This window comes from Lissotriton helveticus, chromosome 7, assembly GCF_964261635.1.
Source record: "Lissotriton helveticus chromosome 7, aLisHel1.1, whole genome shotgun sequence".
Taxonomy (NCBI): Eukaryota; Metazoa; Chordata; class Amphibia; order Caudata; family Salamandridae; genus Lissotriton; species Lissotriton helveticus.
The window spans coordinates 69,676,922-69,698,640 of NC_136068.1; the positions used below are offsets into that span (position 1 = coordinate 69,676,922).

Genomic DNA, 21,719 nt, shown 5'->3' on the forward strand with positions numbered 1-21,719 from the left:
ACAAGGATCTGGACCTAAATCCATCGTTTTTTTGCACTCCACACCACCATGGGTTAGACACTGGCTATATGCAAATCAGCTCTGACCCTGTGCCTCATGGGAACAGTCCAGTCCGAACTACCAAGCCATGTCTTTCCCAGACCGGAATCAAGCATCCAAGGACCGGTTTCTGGCTATCAGCCTTCATCAGCCTGGATAGCTTGACTCCAGTGGTGTGGAGAGCCTGGGACTCACGTCTGAGCATCCCCAGCACACTCAGGGTGAAATTGCAAAAAACACAGTTGATGAACATAATGTAGAACAATGTCATACATTCACCCCAGTACAAGGATCTGAGTCTAAATCCATCGTTTTTTTGCACTCCACACCACCCTGGGTTAGACACTGGTTATATGCAAATCAGCTCTGACCCTGTGCCTCATGGGAACAGTCCAGTCCGAACTACCAAGCCATGTCTTTCCCAGACCGGAATCAAGCATCCAAGGACCGGTTTCTGGCTATCAGCCTTCATCAGCCTGGATAGCTTGACTCCAGTGGTGTGGAGAGCCTGGGACTCACGTCTGAGCATCCCCAGCACACTCAGGGTGAAATTGCAAAAAACACAGTTGATGGACAGAATGTAGAACAATGTCATACATTCACCCCAGTACAAGGATAAATCCATCGTTTTTTTGCACTCCACACCACCCTGGGTTAGACACTGGTTATATGCAAATCAGCTCTGACCCTGTGCCTCATGGGAACAGTCCAGTCCGAACTACCAAGCCATGTCTTTCCCAGACCGGAATCAAGCATCCAAGGACCGGTTTCTGGCTATCAGCCTTCATCAGCCTGTATAGCTTGACTCCAGTGGTGTGGAGAGCCTGGGACTCACGTCTGAGCATCCCCAGCACACTCAGGGTGAAATTGCAAAAAACACAGTTGATGGACAGAATGTAAAACAATGTCATACATTCACCCCAGTACAAGGATCTGGACCTAAATCCATCGTTTTTTTGCACTCCACACCACCATGGGTTAGACACTGGCTATATGCAAATCAGCTCTGACCCTGTGCCTCATGGGAACAGTCCAGTCCGAACTACCAAGCCATGTCTTTCCCAGACCGGAATCAAGCATCCAAGGACCGGTTTCTGGCTATCAGCCTTCATCAGCCTGGATAGCTTGACTCCAGTGGTGTGGAGAGCCTGGGACTCACGTCTGAGCATCCCCAGCACACTCAGGGTGAAATTGCAAAAAACACAGTTGATGGACATAATGTAGAACAATGTCATACATTCACCCCAGTACAAGGATCTGAGTCTAAATCCATCGTTTTTTTGCACTCCACACCACCCTGGGTTAGACACTGGTTATATGCAAATCAGCTCTGACCCTGTGCCTCATGGGAACAGTCCAGTCCGAACTACCAAGCCATGTCTTTCCCAGACCGGAATCAAGCATCCAAGGCTCGGTTTCTGGCTATCAGCCTTCATTCAGCCTGGATAGCTTGACTCCAGTGGTGTGGAGAGCCTGGGACTCACGTCTGAGCATCCCCAGCACACTCAGGGTGAAATTGCAAAAAACACAGTTGATGGACAGAATGTAGAACAATGTCATACATTCACCCCAGTACAAGGATCTGGGCCTAAATCCATCGTTTTTTTGCACTCCACACCACCCTGGGTTAGACACTGGCTATCTTTAGCAACCTCCCAGGCTAATGTTTCACATTGTTGCAAGTATCTAAGTGTCCAAAGCAGAAACAATCTCCAAAGTATCCGTAAAGATACCTAATGTCTGACTCCCTTTGGAAGCCAGACGACAGGTATCATCACTCTTGAAACTGCAGAGTTGTAAATATATTGAACTAATTCTAGCTTTAAGCGAAAGATTTAAGAAGTGTGTCAGTAGTTCATGAGAATGTGGAAGCTGCAACCATTGTCGTTTTAAAAAATAGTCTCTAATTTGTAAATATTAAAAAAAAAAGATTTTTGTGGAAGACTAAAGGCAGATTGTAAAGATGCAAAGGTACAAAAACCGTTGAGATCATTAAGCTGGCCAAGCCGTTCAATTCCATACCTTGCCCACCTACAAGCAGTGGGATCATGAAATATGCTTGGGAGGATTGGATTATTCCATAGTTTAAAATAGGCATGTTGTATGAGATCTTCGAGAGTAAGTGAGCAATAAGCGAGGATTTCGTCTCATCTCCGGACCATGTCCCGAATGGTCTTGAAGCGGACCCATTTATAATAATTAGGATCATTAATCCTATACAAAAACATTTTGCTGTCTGTGCCCAATGCAAGAGAAAGGCCACAATACGGTTGTTTGTCAGTTAATAAACTTTGCAAACGCCTGGTAAATGCTGCCCAAAAATAATGTTTGAAATCAGGGAGTTGTAATCCACCCAGCTAGTAGGGGAGTTTAAGAAAGCGTATCGCTCGACGTGCTTGCTTGTAGCCCCAAATAAAACTGTTGATAGCACCCTCCAATTTTTGGGAAAAATAGTTGGGGACATGTATAGAAATAGCTCGGAACAAATATAAAAACTTAGGCAGGATTGTCATCTTAATTATGTTGGACCTAACAATAATAGTTATTGGATGTTTATTCCAACTCTTCAGTTTTTGTATGACCGAATGAAGTAATGGTTCGTAATTAAGTCTCCATATTTGTTCGATAGTAGCAGAAATCCGAACCCCCAAGTAAGTTACGACAGTGCATCCACCAGTTAAAGGTGTAGGCAAATCTAAGTTATGGAGAATTTCCGTTTTATGAGAATTAAGTTTATACCCTGAAAAATGGCCAAAGGTTTTCGCGTCTTCATGAATTGCACTCAATGGACAGGTGTGAAAACCACAATATCATCGGCATAAGCAAAAGCCTTAAGTTGACACATCCCATTACTAAATGAAGTAATAAGTATTCAGTTTAGTGCTTTAATGGGTGGCTCAATATATAAAGCAAATAGCAAGGGGGAAAGTGGGCACCCCTGCCGGGTACCACGATGTATCGGAAAAGGAGCAGAGTGTAAGTTGATATATGAAAGTTTAGCCGGTGGGGTTAATATATAGCGCACTGATCCATTTCAGAAAATGACCTGGTAGTCCGTGCTTAGTTAATGTTGCCCATAATGCTTTTTCAGCATCTAAAAGGACCAACCCCCAAATCACGAGATGTCCTGTTAGCGATATCGAACGCTGTTATGGCTGTATTAACATGAGCAGTAGTATCTCTATCAATTATGAACCCATGCTGTTGATCGGATACAAGATCCAGCATAGAGGGTGCTAGCCTGTTAGCCAGTACTTTGGCAAAGATTTTAGCGTTGGAATTAATGAGGGATATTGGGAAATAAGACCGGCAATCATCCACAGATTTCACCTTTTTAAGAAAAAGGATAATGTTAGTCATATCCCAAGATTTGGAAGCTTCCATACGTTCCCCTATCTGGTGTATAATGTCATGAAGTAATGGGAGGATAGAATTTTAAAAAGATTTTATAAAATTCTATTGGCAAAGTATCATCCCCAGCAGCCTTGCCAGAAGGCAGTGCGACTATGGCAGATGCAATTTCTTCATCAGTAATATCTTGTTGAAGAAAATCAGCTACCTCCAGACTCAGTGATAGGGGATCACCAAGTTGTAAGTATTCTTCTAGTGCAATTTTGTCTATGTGTACCGGGCAGAGTGTAAAGTTCCGTATAGAATTGGGTAAATTGCTCTAGAATTGAATCAGGGGAAGTGTGTAATCGACCATCTTTATCCTTTATCTCGTCTATCCGCGTTTTAGATTTTTTATCCGCAACCTGGTATGCCAAAATCCTCCCAAATAGATCCCTCTACTCATATTGGTGAGAATGATTTTTGTTACAGGCTGCTACTATCTTTTCTTTGTACTTCCTGCTCAGAAGTAAGCGCGTATTTATTAGAGAAGCATATATTTGCTCGCTATTTGGGCTGCTAGACATAAGTTCCTCTGCGTGCATAATTTCTAATCTTTTTAGTGTATTGCAAGTTGACTTCACACTATTCTGATGAGTTTTATTTAAGTGATAAATGTACTGGTGAGTAGTACCCCTTATATAAGCTTTCATTGTGTCCCATACAATGTAAGGAGAAGCAGTGTCGATATTTGATCGTAAAAACTCAGTAAGACCCCCTTGAGTATATGTTATGAACTCCGGATCAGTCAGCAGATATCTAGTAAATTAAAAATATTGCTTGCTCTCACCTTCAGCTACTAATGTATAACTGGTCAAAACAGGGTTAGATCAGAAGTTATTCATGGGCAGACATCTATTTGAGCTGTTGCTAAAATACCATTATTAACAAAAGCCAGATCTATTCTTGAGTAATGTCGTGGGGCACAGAATAATATGTAAATCCTGGTGAGCTGGGATGTAACATCCGCCATAAGTCTGGCAAACCATGAAGCCGAGCCAATTCATTGATTGACTCTCAAACCCTCCCCATTCGCAGAAAGGCGGACCTATTAGTTGAATCAATATCATAATTTAAAGTGCAATTAAAGTCCCCCATAATAAATATTTCTCCTTGCCAGTCAAGCAATTCTAGCATTAAAACAAACACATTGTTTATTATAAATTTCAAGTTGTGCAATGGTCAACCTACCGCCTGGGTCGGAAGCGGTTTTGAGTTTTTTGCAGACTAGGCGCTCATCCTTAAGGATCGCTATCCCTCTAATTGCTGCACCCTATGGAGTACATTCAATTATTTCAAAGCCGAACTGTTTGAGCAAGCCTCTATCTTCATAAGCCAAATATGTCTCTTCAAAAATTACCAAATGAGGCTTATAAAGCTTAAGCTCTTCCCTAACCAGTTGGCGTTTAGATGATGTATTCAACCCTGCTACATTCCAGCTGATACATCTAATTATCACCATTGTGAGGCACATAGCAATTCAGACTATGCATAGCTTTTCCCTTTCCACAGACATTATCCCGTAAGAGATTTAAAAAGTTTCAAAAATTGTTTACATTTGATTCAATCTGTACCCCCTGTATTTTAAACCCCCAGTAACCTCCTGTATTCCGCCAGCAAATCCCCTGAAAGTCAACCCCAGCCCTAAGGTCAGGAACTATTCCCCACCCACCCACCCAGTGTTCTAGAAAAGGAATCACCCCCACTAACCTGCTGTCGACCTAAGACAGCCTAGAGGAGCAGTGCCCCCTGAGAGCCTCCTTAATACAAATAGTTCTAAAGACAAAAAAATAAAAGAAAGAAAACTCCACTCAGGTGTCAGAGGTCATAGAAAGAGCCAGAAAGAATAAAATGGCAAAGAAGAAAAACCACTGGATGTTGTCAATTCATATAATTCTTTAGAATTCTGTTGCCATCTAGAAAGTGCCAACTTTGCCTCCTGGTATGAATAATAGATCTGTGAGCGGCCATTCTTTATAACCTTCAGTCGAGCTGGTTCTTGTAGCTAGACGAGGGCACCAAGTGCATTCCAAGAGTCAATCAGCTGTCACATCCTCCATCTTTTTTCCATCGTAATCTTACAGAGATCTGATCTTACCATAATAGAAAATGATTCAACAACCACCGGTGTACTAGGTTGGGCTTTGATAGCAATAGCCTGACGTAGTAGGAAATTGCCTACATAGATGAGGATCGGTCGCGGCCGACGTAAGTTGGACTGATCTGTTTGATTAAGAAAAATCGGCAGCCTATGGGCTCGTTCAATTTGAGTCCCAGTCCCAATCAGCAAGATCAAGGAAGGCCTTCTGAAAGAAATAGCTAAACAATATAAGCCCGTGGATCAGAGTCCTCTTTACCTTCCGGGACACCGAATACTCTCAAATTATTCTGGCATTGCCGGTTTTCCAAGTCTTCGATTTTCCCCCTGTAAGGCTATAAGTTGACTGTCATGGTCACGGACAAGATTAGTAGAATGTGATATCGCATCCTCATTATCAGACAGTCGTTGCTGTAGTTCCATCACGTCTCTAGTAAGAGCAGCCACCTTGCTGGTTACTGTGGTTAGTGACGGACAAATCATGGCATTGGCTGCCCTAAGCTGTATGTAGAGCCCATGCGCCTCGGTTCTTTGTGCTGATAGTGCCTGCAAGATTGAGCTTATCGAGGGTTGTGATGTTGACGCCACTCCCAATGCAGCTATGGCTGTATTTACTGCTAAAGCGCCGCTCACAGACATAGAGACCTCCTTTACAGGTTGACTAAAATCAGCTGGACAAACAATGGGAGAGTCCTCAATAAGCGAAACATCTTTTGATGGGTGCACCGTAACACTAGTAGCAATTTGAGAGGGAGAAAAGCTTTGACCATTGATGAGCGCAGGAGCCTGTCCTGAGCCAGATAGTCTCGAAATTATTCAACTTCTCCCTTTGAGGTCACCCATTTTCATAAGGGACTGTCTTGGGTCTTAACTTTTGAGTATGATGATGCTGGTACACTATCTTGTTGATGTATACTACTAAAAGGTTCAGTAGATTTTCTGAAGGATCTAGCCAGTTTAGTAGTTTTAAAATTGCGTTTTTTCATTTTGGTGAATGAGTGATTGACAGCATCCTCAGGTAAGTGACTGAATGAAACGGAGCTACTGAATCATCATCTAAATGATGATCATTCAGAAGCTCTGTGTGTGCCATGAAAAAGGTTCTTTTCAGCTCCACTAGATGATCGTCTGCGTGATGTAAGGTTTTTTTAGAAGTACACCAAAATGGGCAAACAACATTTTTGGTTAAAAAAAATCTTCCGGGGCGTGGCTACGATGGCGGCTCGGTAAGACGTGTCTCGCGGAGGCTCCCCAGGCCTGATCCCCCGCCAGGGAACCTTGCGGACCTTCGCCCTCACCGAGCCGGCCATTACCAGCGGACAGAGTCCGGGAGAGGCCCTGCCAACGAGGAGCCGGTGGCGAGGCTCGAGGCTGCCATAGAGCGCCGGGAACGGAGAGGCCGGCCTGCGGCAGGCCGGCGCGAGCGGCGGTGACCAGGGCGCTAGTGCCGGGCGGCCCCGGGAGACCCCCGGCACCTTCTGTGGCTCGAGTGAGGGGGAGTCGGGGACCCCTGCAGCGGCTCCGGAGACCCGAGAGCAACGCCGACGCCTACAGACGGAGGCTCAGGCGGACCGGAGGGGGACTACGCGGCGCCGGGCCCGCCGGCCCCCGGAGCAACGCGAGGCCCCGGCGTGGGCCTGGCGGAAGTGTGAGCCGAGGACCGGGGACGCTTGGCTGCCGCCGAGTGTAGAGGAGACACGCGCTGCTGCCAGGAGGCGGGACGGGATCCCGCGTAGCACAGCGGACACAGTCCGGCAGCATCGGACAGCGGACAGGGCGGTGCCGGGCCCGCCGGCCTTTGGAGCTACGCGAGGCCCCGGAGTGGGCCCAGTGGAGGGAACGCGGCCCTGCTGTGTTGTGGCCCGGTGGAGCCTATAGGCATCCGGCAGAGGTGGGACCCGGAGTCCGCGAGAAGGAGGTGAGCGGCGCTCAGGGGGCGGCCGGGGAGCGATTACAGGTGACCCCCAGAGACTTACATGGCACAAGGCTGAGGCACAGCTACACATCTGGGACAGCCCGTGGAGGCGGCAGGCCCGGGGAGTAGGAGAGTGGTGCCACACGGGCGCCAGGATCTGACCCAAGTGCGAGGAGGAGCGGCAGCATTGAGGCCTTGGAGTGAGGCCCTGGGGTCACGTTATCGGCCTTCCCTAATTACGGCCGGAGCACTTTGCGACACCTTGTGGAAGCACCTGGAGCCCCGACTGGGCTGGGGCCAACAGCTGGGTTTGCCATGTCGAACCGCAAGGGGAACCGCAACATCTCGGAGATGCTGGTAAAGGGACCCCCCAAGACCGACAAAAGCCCGGACAAGCCAGCGCAAGGGGAAAGATCTCCCAGAAGGCGAGACGCCGGCGACCAAGGCATTTATGGAAACCCTCTTCGCCTCCCTGAAAGACGATATTCAAACCTTCCGACAGGAAATGACAGGGGAGTATAAGGAACTCCGACGGGACGTCGACGACCTGGGGGAGAGAGTAGCGGCCAATGAGCTCTCGGGCCAGGCCAGAAGCGAGGAAATTGAACTCCTTCGGCAGGAGATCGTCCGCCTTCACGACCAGCAACTGGACCTCCAGACCCATACGGAGGACCTGGAGAACCGCTCCAGGCGGAATAACATTCGAGTCCGGAATGTGCCGCTCAAGGCGGAGGGGGAAGACGTGGCGGGGTACCTGCAAGCGCTCTTCCGAATGGTGCTGGGGGAAGAAGATGACTTTGTGGTTCGTATCGACAGAGCCCACCGAGTGGGCCCGGCCCGCCGGTCCCAGGGCCCCCCGCCGGACATACTGGCCTTTCTGCCGGACTACCCTTTGAAGGAGCGCATCCTGAGGGAGGCTCGTCACAAGCAACCCCTCCGCTTCCAAGACCACAATGTGGAACTCTTTCAGGACCTGGCTGCGACCACCTTACAAAAGCGGAGGGCATTTAGGGTTGCCACAACCTTCCTGCGTAAGGAGGGGGTCACGTATTCCTGGGGACACCCTTTTCGCCTGGTCTTTAAGTGGAATGGCGTCCTCCACCAGCTGCGTTCCCTGCGAGACACGTGTGAAGTGTTGGGCATCCCCCTTGAGGACCCGCCCCAGGATGACTTGGCGGACCGACAGACCTCCAGAGCCACGTCGGGCTCCCCTGGGACGTCGAGGGACGGATGGCAGACAGTGCGTCGAGACAGGCAGTGGAAGAAACCTCTCAAGCCCGACCCGGACACGGTGGCCCTGGAACAGGTCGCCGCAATCCACGAAGTATCGAAAGACACCGGCGCAGCCCCTTGAGTTGATTCTGGTGAAGGTCGTCATCAGCTAAGTTTTGGCTCCTGGTGGGGGGGGTCGGGGGGCCATGAGCCGCCACTGCCACACACCCACTCACTGACTCATCTACCACAGGCCTAGACTGTCTCATGATTGGCCTGGAACTATGTTCACCAGTTGGGGGGGGAGGGGTTGGGGGGAATGTTCGGGGGGGAGTTGGGGCTTGGGAGGGTGGAGGGGGGGGAGCTCGGTGTGTTCACTATGGTTTAGCAATTGGTACCTGGGGTTGGGCTGGATGGGGGTCGGTGCCGCGGCAGACGGGACGCACGCACCCGCATGGCTGCTGACAGCATAACTATCCTCTCTCTTAATGTTAAGGGACTCAATAACCCCATCAAAAGGAGGGCAGTCATCTCCTTCCTTGAGCGTTCTGGGGCCGAAATATGTCTGTTGCAGGAAACGCATCTGTTGGCGAAAGATTGGCACCGTATGAAAGCAAGGGCCTTCCCCCACCAATTCTATTCCGCGACCAACGAGAAGAAGGCGGGCGTAGCAATACTAGTGGCCAGACACTTCAAAGGGCGAGTCAGGGGCAAGGTGGCGGAAATCAGGGGCAGGCTCCTAGCACACACGATACACATAGGTACTTCTTCCTTCACGTTAGGCTCCATTTATGCACCCAACACCAAACAGGAGGTCTTCTTGAAAGGTGCGCTGTCTGAAGCGCTTTCGGGTGATAAGAGGCTGGTGCTGGTGGGAGGGGACTTGAACCTCGTCATGGATAACGAGAAGGATAGGTCTGGGAAGAGATTTGGAGATACCGGAGCGTTGTCGGCGGCCGGGAAGCGGTGGTTAGGGGACAGGGGGCTGATTGACATTTGGCGGGACAAACATCTTACTGCCCCGGGATACACCTTTTATTCTCATGTGCACCACACATATGCTAGAATAGACCACTTCCTGGGTTCAGCGGACGTACTCCCCTTGGTTCAGGACATCGACATTACACCAGCGGCACTCTCGGACCACGACGCGGTGATCCTTCAGCTGACTGTCCCTCATATTCCTCCTCGTAGGGGCAGGTGGCGACTCAGGGAAAGTATACTTTCCCGCGAGGGAGTGGTGCAGCAACTGTCCCAAAGCATTACCACCTACTTGGCTCACAATGACACGGGAGAGGTAACCCAGGCGACATTGTGGGGGGCGCTTAAGGCGGTCATAAGGGGCGAAATCATGGCAATCGCCGCGGCAGAAAATAGGGAGCGGAAAGATCGGAGACGTGACCTGGAGACGCAGGTGCTAGAACTAGAGCGGGTTCACAGCCGGACGGGAGCCCCCCGGATTTGGCGCAAGCTGAAGGCGGTCAGGGCACAACTGGCGAGTTTGGACCTGGACAGGGCAGAATACGCGGCGCTCCGCCTCCGCCACACGTACTACGTAGGGGGAGACAAGACAGGCCGCTTGCTGGCTAGCAAACTTAAGGCCAAAACCGTCCGCTCCCAGATCCCTGTGATACGCGGAGACGGTGGGGGTGAGGTCCGGGAGGATGACAGCATAGCGGAGGCGTTTCGAACCTTTTATGAGCAGCTGTATGCCGCCGATCGGACTGTGAGGGAGGAGGCGGGGAGGACCTACCTGGAGACTATGGAGGTCACTGCTCTTAACGACGAGAACTCCGCTGCGTTAGACGCCCCTTTCCGCCTGGAGGAAGTCATAGCGGCCATCGCCCGTCTCAAACCCTTGAAAGCTCCGGGCCCGGACGGCTTTTCCGCGGGCTTTTACAAAACCTTTTGCCCCCTCCTGGCACCGGTCCTCACGAAGCTGTTCAACTCGTTTGAGGGCCAGGGCTCAATCCCGAGGGAGATGTTGGAGGCGGAAGTCATAGTCCTTCCGAAGCCCGGTAAGGACCCCTCGTGCTGCGCTGCGTACAGGCCGATTTCGCTCCTCAACGTGGACCTTAAGCTCTTCACGGGCATTCTGGCCTCCCGACTGGGTCCATGTCTTCCTGGCGTTGTCGACCCTGACCAAGCGGGCTTCGTCCCCTCCCGGCAGTGCGCAGATAATACAAAGCGCATTATGCATGTCATAGATAAAGCCCACGCCAACGCCTCGGACGCAGCACTGCTCTCGGTAGACGCCGAGAAGGCGTTCGACAGGGTAGACTGGAGGTTCCTGGAACAGACGCTTGTTAAGTTCGGCGTGGGTCCACGCTTCCGCTCATGGGTGGCGGGATGCTACACATCCCCGAAGGCGACCATCAAAGTCAACGGGGTCAGCTCTAAGCCGTTCAACATCCAGAGAGGCACGCGACAGGGGTGCCCCCTCTCGCCGCTCCTATTCGCCCTTTATATCGAACCGTTTGCCCAGCGTGTCCGCGACAATAAGGCCATAGCCGGGATCAAGTTCGGGGGAGTGGAGCAAACCATAAGCCTCTACGCGGACGACATTCTGGTGGCGGTAGATAACCCGCGGGTCTCTTTGCCAGCCTTCCTGTCGGAAATGACCGCGTTCGGAGCAGTGTCGGGCTTCAAAATGAACGTCCAGAAGTCCGTCGTCCTGCCACTGGGTAGCAATACCCGACCAGCTAACAGGGCATCGCTGCAGGTGGGGGGGCTTGAGGTCAGCACCACCGTGCAGTACCTGGGGATAGACTTGACTCCGGCGACAGTCCAAACGGTCGACCTTAACTACACCAAGCTGCTGTCGCGCGTTCAGGGAGACATTGCGAGGTGGAAGCAACAGCCGCTTTCGTGGCTGGGTAGGGTGGCGGCCATAAAAATGTCCCTGCTGCCCAAGATCCTCTACGTATTTCAGACCATCCCCGTCACTCCCCCATTGGGGATGCTGAAGAAGCTGCAGGACACCCTGCACCATTATGTTTGGGCGAATAAAAGATCCAGGCTGCGGCGAGACCTGGCCACAAGGACGACGGCGGAGGGGGGCTTGGGGGTCCCAGACCTGAGGCGTTACTTCCAAGCGGCCCAGCTTAGATTCCTTCTGGAGTGGTCCCGACCGACTTCGGAGAAGCATTGGTTGTTCCAGGACAGGGCCATGGCGGGCATGCCCCTCTGGAGGGTTCCCTTCCTGGCGCGGCCGGACAGACCACCGTACCTCAAGAGATCCCCCATCACCAGGACTCTTTTGCAGGTGTGGGATGCAACCGCGGTTTCGAGAGGCCTGACGACCTTTCCCTCCCCCATGACGCCTCTGCTGGACAATCCGGCGTTCCCCCCGGGCAGATCCCCAAGCTCGTTCCCTCAATGGCGACAATCCGAATGCCGCTCTGCAGGCCACCTATTCGACACGGAGGGCTTTATGACCTGGGACGCAGTGATAGCGAACTACACACTGGATAAGCCACTCCGCTACCAGTACTTCCAGCTCAGACACTGGCTGATGCACACTGACGTGGCACCTTTGGCTGGCCGCCCCCTCACCCCCTATGAGAGATGGATCGTGACCAAAACGTCGGACACAAGGTCCATCACTGACTTATATCTGATGTTGTCCCCACCCCCCTCTACGGAGAAATCTGCTGGGCAGAGGCGCTGGGAGAGGGAACTGGGACGCACTCTTTCTGCAAAAGAATGGCGGGAAGTATACTACCGAGCTCACCACACGGCCAGGAATACCGCCAGCAGGGAGGCGGCGGTCAAGATCGCCTATTACTGGCACCTGACCCCTGAACGCCTACACCAGGGAAACCCGAGCAGAGACCCTAAATGTTGGAGAGGTTGCGGGCACACGGGGACCATGCTACACATTCTGTGGGAATGCACCGCGGTACAGGAATATTGGGAGGCAGTACTTAAGGACATAGACACTCACTTTGACACCGACATTCCGCGATTCCCGGCTTATGCTGTCCTTGGCCTGCCGAACAGCCTGACGTTCCCACTCAAGTCCATGCGGGGTAAACAGATGGGATTGGCAATGGGGGCGGCAACTCAGCATATTCTGTCGCTATGGGGGTCCACTAGGCAGCCCACACACACGGGGTGGTTACACAGGTTATGGTACATCATGGGGATGGAGAGGATACAGGCCTCGCTCACTCAGTCATCCCAAACTTTCAGAGAAACCTGGCAGCCGCTCACCTCTCTACTTTCCCAAGAATTTACGGAGCTTACATGTCCTAGATATCTCAGAGTCCTGAAACTGGCGGAAGGGTTTAGGGAGGATACGGCTTGAGTGGAGCACAAAGTCTAACCTGTACCCCGAACATCTACCTTTACGCGCTACAAGGAACACACCGGGCGGGAGGGGGGAGGTTGGGGGGGTAGGGGGTTGTTGGAGGGGGTCGGGCACTGTTGGGGTAGGTTGGGGGGTGGGCCTTTTGGGAGGTTGGTGGAAAAGAGTTCTGGTGGTCACTGGGGGGCGTGTCCCCCACTAAGCGAACATACTCGGGCGCCCGGACTCGCCTCACTTCCTGGACACACAGTGGGGTACTCAGCAGTGGGGGGGACGGGTGCCACTGTGTAGCCTTTGGTTTCTTCATATGTTGTATGTAAGATATCGCTTTGTGGAACTCAATAAAAATATATTTGATCAAAAAAAAAAAAATCTTCCAGGTTCCAAGCTTTATGAAGGATTCCTAGAGCTTGAAGGCCAGGACAAAGGTAGCAGAACGGGCTCCATTTCTCCCAATACTGGGATTACGTTTTTCACACTGTTCATCAACTAGTGTGTATGGTCCAAGCATGAGGCTGTGTTTTTGGTATTATTTGGTTGGTTACCAAGCTAAGAGTGAATTTGCATGTCATCTGCATACATTTGGAAGTCCACCTAATATATATGGGAGTAAGGAGCCACAGAATGAATATAGATCTTAAATAACAGACAAGATAGGGAGACTGGGATGATCCTAGGGGACAGTCACAGGCTTCTAACACACAAAAGACTCACCTGACTGGATACCGCTTTTTTTGGCAGAGGTTGGAAAGAACCCATGACAGAGTGGACCGAGCTACACCCACCCACTGTTGCAATCTTTCTACAGATATTTTGTGGTTTCACAGACCGGATGAGGAGTGTAAGGGCTGTTTTCTTAACTTCTTCCCAAAGATGTTTTAAGACATGGGCAAAGTGGGCAATGCCCAGATCCCCCACCTTCCACGGGGCCCTGTGGAAAGTGCACTTTCTCTTTCTCTCTCTCTATCTCACCTCTGTCTGTTTTTCTATCTCAACCTAACATACATTTTTCGTTATTGTTTGCCATCATGAAACTTGATTTAGCAGAAAATGACTAATAAATACAAAGTTTCCTCAAACAGGGGCCCCTAAAATATGTTTTTCCCGGGACCCCCAAAATCTTTAAGACTACACTGCTTCTTCTAGGTAACGAGGTGCTTGTCTCACAATGGCTAGAGCTGATTCAGAACCCTCTGAAGTTCTAATTCCAAACTGAAAGTCCCAGAGTGAGTGATTCAGTTCATAGTAGTCTTGGAGCTGTCTTGCCATATCTAGGATTCACTTGTTTTTTGAGGGAAGATGATGGTATCTTACAGAGGGCTGGATACATCTCCCGAATAGAATGTGTAGTATAACAGAAAGGAGAACACGAAGGCAGGAGTTTTGGCAGGGGCAAGTTAGATGTTTTTATCATGGTGACAATACTTATCAGCTTAGCGTCTCGGGAAGTTTGAATGAAGAGAAGGCAGATTGCATTTCGATTCAAACCTGAAGCCAGGGTGTAATCCAGAAATCTAGGGCCCATGCTTTTTTCAGGTTATCCAATTCACACACAACTGATCTAAAGTGAACCCTCTTATAAAAACCTAATCTAACATATCTGGCAGCTAGTTGTACCACATAATTCCACTTTTTCTTCGAAGAAGTCACTTAGTTTTTCCTTACTCACTTTTTGGAAGTATTTTTCCTTCACAGCTGTATCAGTACAATCCTAGTGAATCCTCATGTGGCTCCTTAGTTCGAAAGCCTTGTCTATGAATTATGTTGACCTATACACGCTCCTCCTGCTAGATCCTGACTACAAATCAGAGGGCAAAACATATGTCTGTTCTAAATGAGTGTGGTCAATACAAAGTAAGGCAACTCATAAATGCTTTGGTATTGAACGGGCTTTGGGACGGAAGGCAAGGAGAGGCAGAAACAGGGTGACGATGGAACAGTGCAACTTATGGTAGAATAGAGATGTCATTGTGTTAAATGAGGAAGTTGGATCGCTCAGTGATTGAGTGAAAGATTATGCAGAAAGGTGGCATATGTAGTAAAGAGTGGAGAAGGGATGGCAGAGGTATGTTATTATAAAGTCTTTGTCCAATATATATATACAGATTAGAAAAATATTTTACTTGTAACCAACACTGTGGTAACCTACCAGACCATGGTGCAAATACACTAAGGGGGGATAGATTGTTTATGTCAGTTATACATCTAACAATGTATACTACAGTGTATATATTATAATGTGTGTATTCCATTAACCACGCAACTTGTAACTCATCGATAACTACACAGTACATTAATCTAAGAGTGGATAAATTGTTTATTATGTAAAGAGCTTTAAAACCCGAGGGTCATGTTCGTGTTATAACTCTCAACATTATTAAATATATATGTGTAGCAGTAAGTGGATATATATTGGAGGGATAAATTAATGATACTTGCATTGCCGGCAGTGTCCTACATTATCCCATATTTCAATATGAATTGTGATCTTCTGTTTCAGCCGGCAAAGATGTCTTCCTTGTGGAATAATGACAGTGACTACCATGAGACTGAAGATGTGGCACCAAGCTTCACTCCAGGATCCATGATCACCATGGCAATGCTCAGCCTCACATTTCTCCTTGGCCTTCCTGGGAATGCCATAGTCATATGGGTCACTGGTCTGAAGATGAAACGCACAGTGAACACCACCTGGTTCCTGAACTTGGCAGTCGCAGACTTTCTGTGCTGCCTCTCCCTGCCATTCTCTATTGCCCAGGTAGCCCTGCATGGACACTGGCACTATGGGAACATCCTCTGTAAGTTTCTCCCCTCCGTCATCATCTTCAACATGTTTGCCAGCGTCTTCATCCTCGTAGCCATTAGCCTGGATCGGTGCTTGCTGGTGATCAAGCCAGTGTGGTCTCAAAATCATCGGACTGTGGGAATGGCCTCTGGGTTGTGCCTCGGCATCTGGTTCCTTGCTTTTCTCATGTGCGTACCTGTATTTATCTACAGAGAAAAATTTACCACTTACGAGGGAAAAATAGTTTGTGGTTACAATTATGGTTCAGATTTTAACCCTTATTTTGATTATGATTATTTAGAAGAATTCACTACTACTACTGAAGTGTCTCCGCTGGATCATTTAACAATATCCACAGAACAGATGCCTACCGCAGAGGACATTAGAAATCTCACTCCGCTGGACATTATAACCCATACTACTGCAGCCCCAAAAGAAAAACCGGGGGCTACTTCTGGTTTCAATTCTTTAATTGAAACTGCTCTTACAAATAATGTTGAAAGTCCTGTGGCTCATGCTAAAGTCCCAATATCTAGACCATTGGCAATCACTTTCCAAGACATTCTTAATCAAAGTTCATTGGATAAAGTTACACAAATACAACAATCCGGTGACAAAATTAGCTCAGCAACGACTCATCGACCAAAAACACGCAAGTCATTTGTGAGTTTTGACTCCAGCAGAACTCCGGGTGGGATGTCTGCTGTAGACTTCACTCTGCAGCCAACCGTCCATCCTGATTACGACTCAGAATGGGAGGACGTAAACTATGGTCTGTACGAAGACATGGCCACACCAGTACCCCTCACTGTCATCACCTTCACTCGCCTGATTTTTGGCTTTGCCATCCCCTTAACCATAATTATAGTCTGCTATGCATTCATACTCCAGAGAGTAAAGGGTGCTCATTTTTCAAAGTCAGGTGCCAAAATGTTGAGGGTAGTCTTCATTATTGTGAGTGCCTTTTTTGTCTGCTGGGCTCCCTACCATATCATCGGGGTCTTCCTGCTCTACTACAATAGCCCAACACTGGTTTTCTTGGATTCCCTGTCCCAGTGTCTTGCCTACACTAACAGCTGTATTAATCCGGTGCTGTATGTCTTCAGTGGGCAAGATTTCAAGGAGAAGCTTCGCAAGTCTGTGCGTGCTGTTTTCGAGAGTGCATTCAGTGAGGAGATCACCCGCTCCACAGCGCCTACAAGGAGTAGAAACTCTACTGATGGAAATCTGAAAATAACATCAGTATAGGAGAACAATTTGCAGATTGATGACTTCTTCAAACACTTTTATGCATTACAAAATTGGCTCTCTTGGGGAAAGGTGGGTAGATATCACACAATGGTCTCCAACAGATCATAGGAGATGCAATTTAAGATTCAACTACAAATGACTTAAGCCAGCAGCAATGTTATGATGTTATTCTTTTTTGTTCTTACCTAAATATACAGGCAATTTTAATAAAAATGTATATAGGAAAAAATCTACTTCTACTGGCTACCTGCACTAAAACTCAAAGGCTATTATTACCAGACCAAATGCAAAGTAGTGTACAATAATAGGCAATACATTTCTGTCAAACGTGGAGAAATGGAGAACTTTTGTTAGCTTGAAAATGTCAATCATTTGCACCTCTGAAAAAACTTGCATTCAAAAGAGAAGCAGACTAAGACATTTCTGGTTGATTTGAGCATGAAGTAGGGTTGTTACTGTCTGTGTCCTTTTTTCTGATTTAAATTTACACTAAAGCAATAAGTAATAAAGCAATGTATCAAATTCCTATTGATCTAAGGTTGATGGGAGATGGGATTTCACATCACGACTGATGCTGGTCCACTATGCATATTCCTTTTTCATCTCAGTGATTTAAAAATCCACCTAAGTGAATTGCATTTCAGTACTAAGCCAAGATGGATGCAAATATCCCCAAATCAAATGGGATTTTGGAAAAATGTGTTTTGCAGCACAGAGAGAAAATGAACAAGACTTTAATTTTTTTGCAAAATGTAAAGGAGTTCATTTAGAGTCTGGTGGGTGACTCGTCGGGCCATTCTCCTAGTGAAGACTGCCTGTCAGATTTATAGATCCATGCCCACTAGGTGAGTATGTCTCTGCCCTCAGTGGCATTGCTCTAACTGCCCTGAAGCCACAGATACTTTTCTAAGCGGGTACCATGTTTGGTGTGCTGGTTTGTCAGTGCTTTCTGTTATCAATATCAAACTTCTAAAGCATCAGCTTGTTATTGAAAAATAATAAATTAATGGCATTGATGTGTTTTAAGTAATCATAATGTGTTGGGGGTTTCCCTGTATGACTTTCCCTATGGTCTCAAACAGGAAAAATGTATGTCAGAAGGACCTCCCTAATTTCAGTGCTCAATCGCATGTCACTGACCCTCAGGACTGTGGCAAATGGGCTGTCAGAAGTCTTTGACCAAAGGCACGTCCACCACCAGTGCAGCAAGCAGAGGCTCAGCCAGATGAAAGCGAGTGGTTCATTGATCTCTAATTCAGGGTGGTGGGGGTCAAAGCGCACAATTGGTGCACATTGAGTCTGCCACTTTTTGATGGATGACCCACAACCATAAAACTATAAATGATCCTGTTATAATTGACTTGTGTCTCTCTTTTCCCTGGCTGGGACTTCCCTGTTGCTCAGATAGTGTGAGTGGTAGAATGCCTGGTGACATCATGGAATGTTTGGTGCCTGGTTTGTGTGTGGAGTGTCAGCTGATGGATGCAGGCTGAGCGACAGGGAGATCGCTTCTGGTGGGGTTTACATTTCCATCTATCTTATCCTGATGAACTTAACCTGGAACTAAGCTCAATAAAATTATCCTGTTTTAAACACCTGGCTCAAAGAACTTCTATTTACAACAGACCCCTCCCATTAGTTGTCTGAACTTCATCAAAACACTACCTATAATATTTAAAAATTTCTTCATAAAAAACTAAGTTTAAAGTACACTGTTGGACATCGAGGTGATGCCCAGTGCTAAATTTGAGGCGGTGGTTGCTGGTCGGTCCACCAGCAGTCTTTTTTGGGGACCAGCACTTATTCTTTCTAATCATACTGTGACCCCGAGCAAGTAAGGATAAAAAAAACACACAAAAGTGAAAGAATGAGGAGAAAACAAGAACATGTAAGAGTGGCATAAAGTGACAGGGGGTGTCTGGTGATGGATTTAAGAGGCATGAATTGGATTCCAAACTATCCAGCCTTGATATCTGGTGCAACGACAATGATTGCACTGGCCACAGGCTCCTGAGCAGAGCATTGGGCACCAGCACTCAGTCTTTTACAAACTATCCACTGGGGACATCAACGTGGCCCTGGACACAGTTCCTCTAATGTTATGGAGCACCATGTTAACCCCACGGCTAGCTGTCAGCTTCAATCTTTTTCTCTTCAATTACAAAACATGATCATAATACAAATGTATAATACAAACATCTCCTTAAAGAGTGCATTGTAGACTGTTATAGGGCATCAATAAAAAAACAGCACACTCCACACGTCTTTGAGTGGGCCTGGTCCCTCCAGACCTCAGAACCGACAGGAGTTTAAAACAGACACTATAATAGGTCTTTATCTGGCCCCCAAGAACCCAGTCTCTCCACTATCTACCATCCTAGAATCCACGACCTCACAACAGTCACGTAACAAGTAACACATTCTTCTACATAATTTTGGTATTAAGGTATATGGGAGTCTGTAGATGGGGTTGGAGAAAAAGATTATATGTTTTAGCTACTTTCAACAAACTAGAAGAGCATTTTGGAGACACAAATTTATGTCATTTTGCAAAGCCACATGTGTTTGGACCGTGTACAAGGGAGAAGTAATAAAGTTGTGACCTACATTGCTGGCCAGAGGGGGTTGTTCAATACCTACAAAGTTTGTGACTAGTGTGATTCACTTTTCATGGATTGATTAATGGGGAGTACAAACAAAGCCAGAATACAGGAAAACTTTTTGTATGAAATTCTGACCTTAGAAAATTAATACCATTGCTAGAAGCATTCAATGTACCCTGGTATACATTGAGGAAATGAAAGAATCCTCATAAGGAACTCTGAAAAAAGGCAAAGAACAAGAAAGTTGAGGGACATTATTAAGGTAAGAAGAATTAGCATTCTAAAGTTAAAGAGACAAGTTTACATTCGGACTATGAATATTGATGAACATACTGCTCCTTGTATGGAGACCTCACAGGACGAATTGTATATTTTAATATGTCACGTAAGCATGGTATGTGTATCATATGGATATAAGAAGAAAAAACAATAACGTTTGTTTAAAAAAAGATAGAGACAAGTTTACATAAACTAGGAAGTGCAGATCCAAATTCAAGGTTAAAATGTTTTCATTGTGGAAATTCATATGATCTTCAAACAATACTTCAAGCTTTACTCGCATTTCTGTGTGAAAGAAGTTTTACTAAAGAGGGAACACTTTGTGAGAGCATGCAAAGAGCTTAGTACTAAATATGCAACTGACGTACAGAATCTGGAAGATGAACTGAGTAAATGTGTGTTCCAAGTTAATAGGACTGAGGACGATGTAAAGAGTAACACAGAATCAAACTGTAAAATTGCACGAGACAACCATGTAATTAAGGGTCTATCAAATGAATTATTGCCTTATGGTTTGATTAACAGCATAGTTTTTTTTCTGAAGGGTTTGCAAAGGAAAAGTTTATAAATCCAGGGGAGCATATTAAAGACCCTCTATTTCATTTAGACGAAGGGCCACTCTTTAGACAGTTTATGTTGCCAACCATGCTTCTAGTCTGTTAGACCAGAAACACCAAACGGGGACCCGAATAGAACAGACCCAATGTTCGTATTAGAACTGTCTCTCAGAGATATGGACCTATGTAGTGAATTTCCTGAGGCTTGCAATTGAAATTGTTAAAGCATAGAATTAAAATAAGGCAACACCATATCAGTAATACATAATTTGTGTTCCATATAACATTTGAAAACAGAGCAATTGATGGACGGAATGCTGGACAATGCAAATATTCACCCCCAGTCACAAGGATCTGGGTTTAATCCATCATTCTTTTGCTCACCACACCACCCCAGTTTGGACCCAGCCATATGCAAATCAGTCTTGATCCTGTTCCTTGTGGGAACAGTCCAGCCCGAACTGCCAAGCCAGGTCCTCCCTGGACCGGAAACAAGCATCCTGGAACCGGTTTCTGGGCATCACCCTTCATCAGCCAGGCTAGCTTGAATCCTTAGGGCAGCATATGCAAAAAAAACAATTGATGGACAGAATTCTGGACAATGCAAACATTCACCCCCAGTCACAAGGATCTGAGTTTAATCATGCTTCTTGTCTGTTAGACTAGAAACACCAAACGGGGACCCGAATAGAACAGACCCAATGTTCGTAGTAGAACTGTCTCTTAGAGATATGGACCTATTTAGTGAATTTCCTGAGGCGTGCATCAATTACCTTGAACTTTTGAAATTGTTAAAAAATAGAATTAAAATAAGGCAACACCATATCAGTAATACATAATTTGTGTTCCATATAATATTTGATGCAGGAAATAAGCACAGAGTTGAGGCCTCAGAGTGGTTAGCACCCATTGCAGTCGTAAATAAATCAGGTGAAGGGGTGCCCAGTTTCGGCTTGGTGAAAACTTGAGAGTTTAAAACTCAAAGATTTGGGCAAATTGCCAACCACTCCCCAAGATTAACGAACTACTTAACATGGAGAGTACTGCCAAATTTTTACAGTTATTAACTTGACCACAGCCTACTACTAGCTCGAACTTCATTCTGGATCTAGACACCTTACCTCCATTATCACATCTACTAGCAGCCCGTCCCGACGTTGCCCGGGAGCAATTAGGCTTCAGGGGCCCCTCCCGCCCCGCTTTTGTAACCTGCAGACGTCACTTTTTCCTCCTGTAATTTACTTTGCTTCAGGGCCCCCGCCCGCCCCACTTTTGTAACCT

General features: G+C 47.3%; 1 protein-coding gene across 1 annotated transcript in view; it reads left to right on the forward strand.

Annotated features, from left to right (window-relative positions):
• LOC144768080 (C3a anaphylatoxin chemotactic receptor-like) overlaps positions 1 to 18,592 on the forward strand; it is a 50,366-nt gene extending 31,774 nt beyond the window's left edge. The window contains exon 3 of the mRNA XM_078651466.1: positions 15,464 to 18,592. Coding sequence (XP_078507592.1) covers positions 15,473 to 16,996 — 1,524 coding nt within the window. The 5' untranslated portion in view covers positions 15,464 to 15,472 and the 3' untranslated portion in view covers positions 16,997 to 18,592. The remainder of the gene's footprint in view (positions 1 to 15,463) is intronic.
• Positions 18,593 to 21,719: the final 3,127 nt, after the last annotated feature.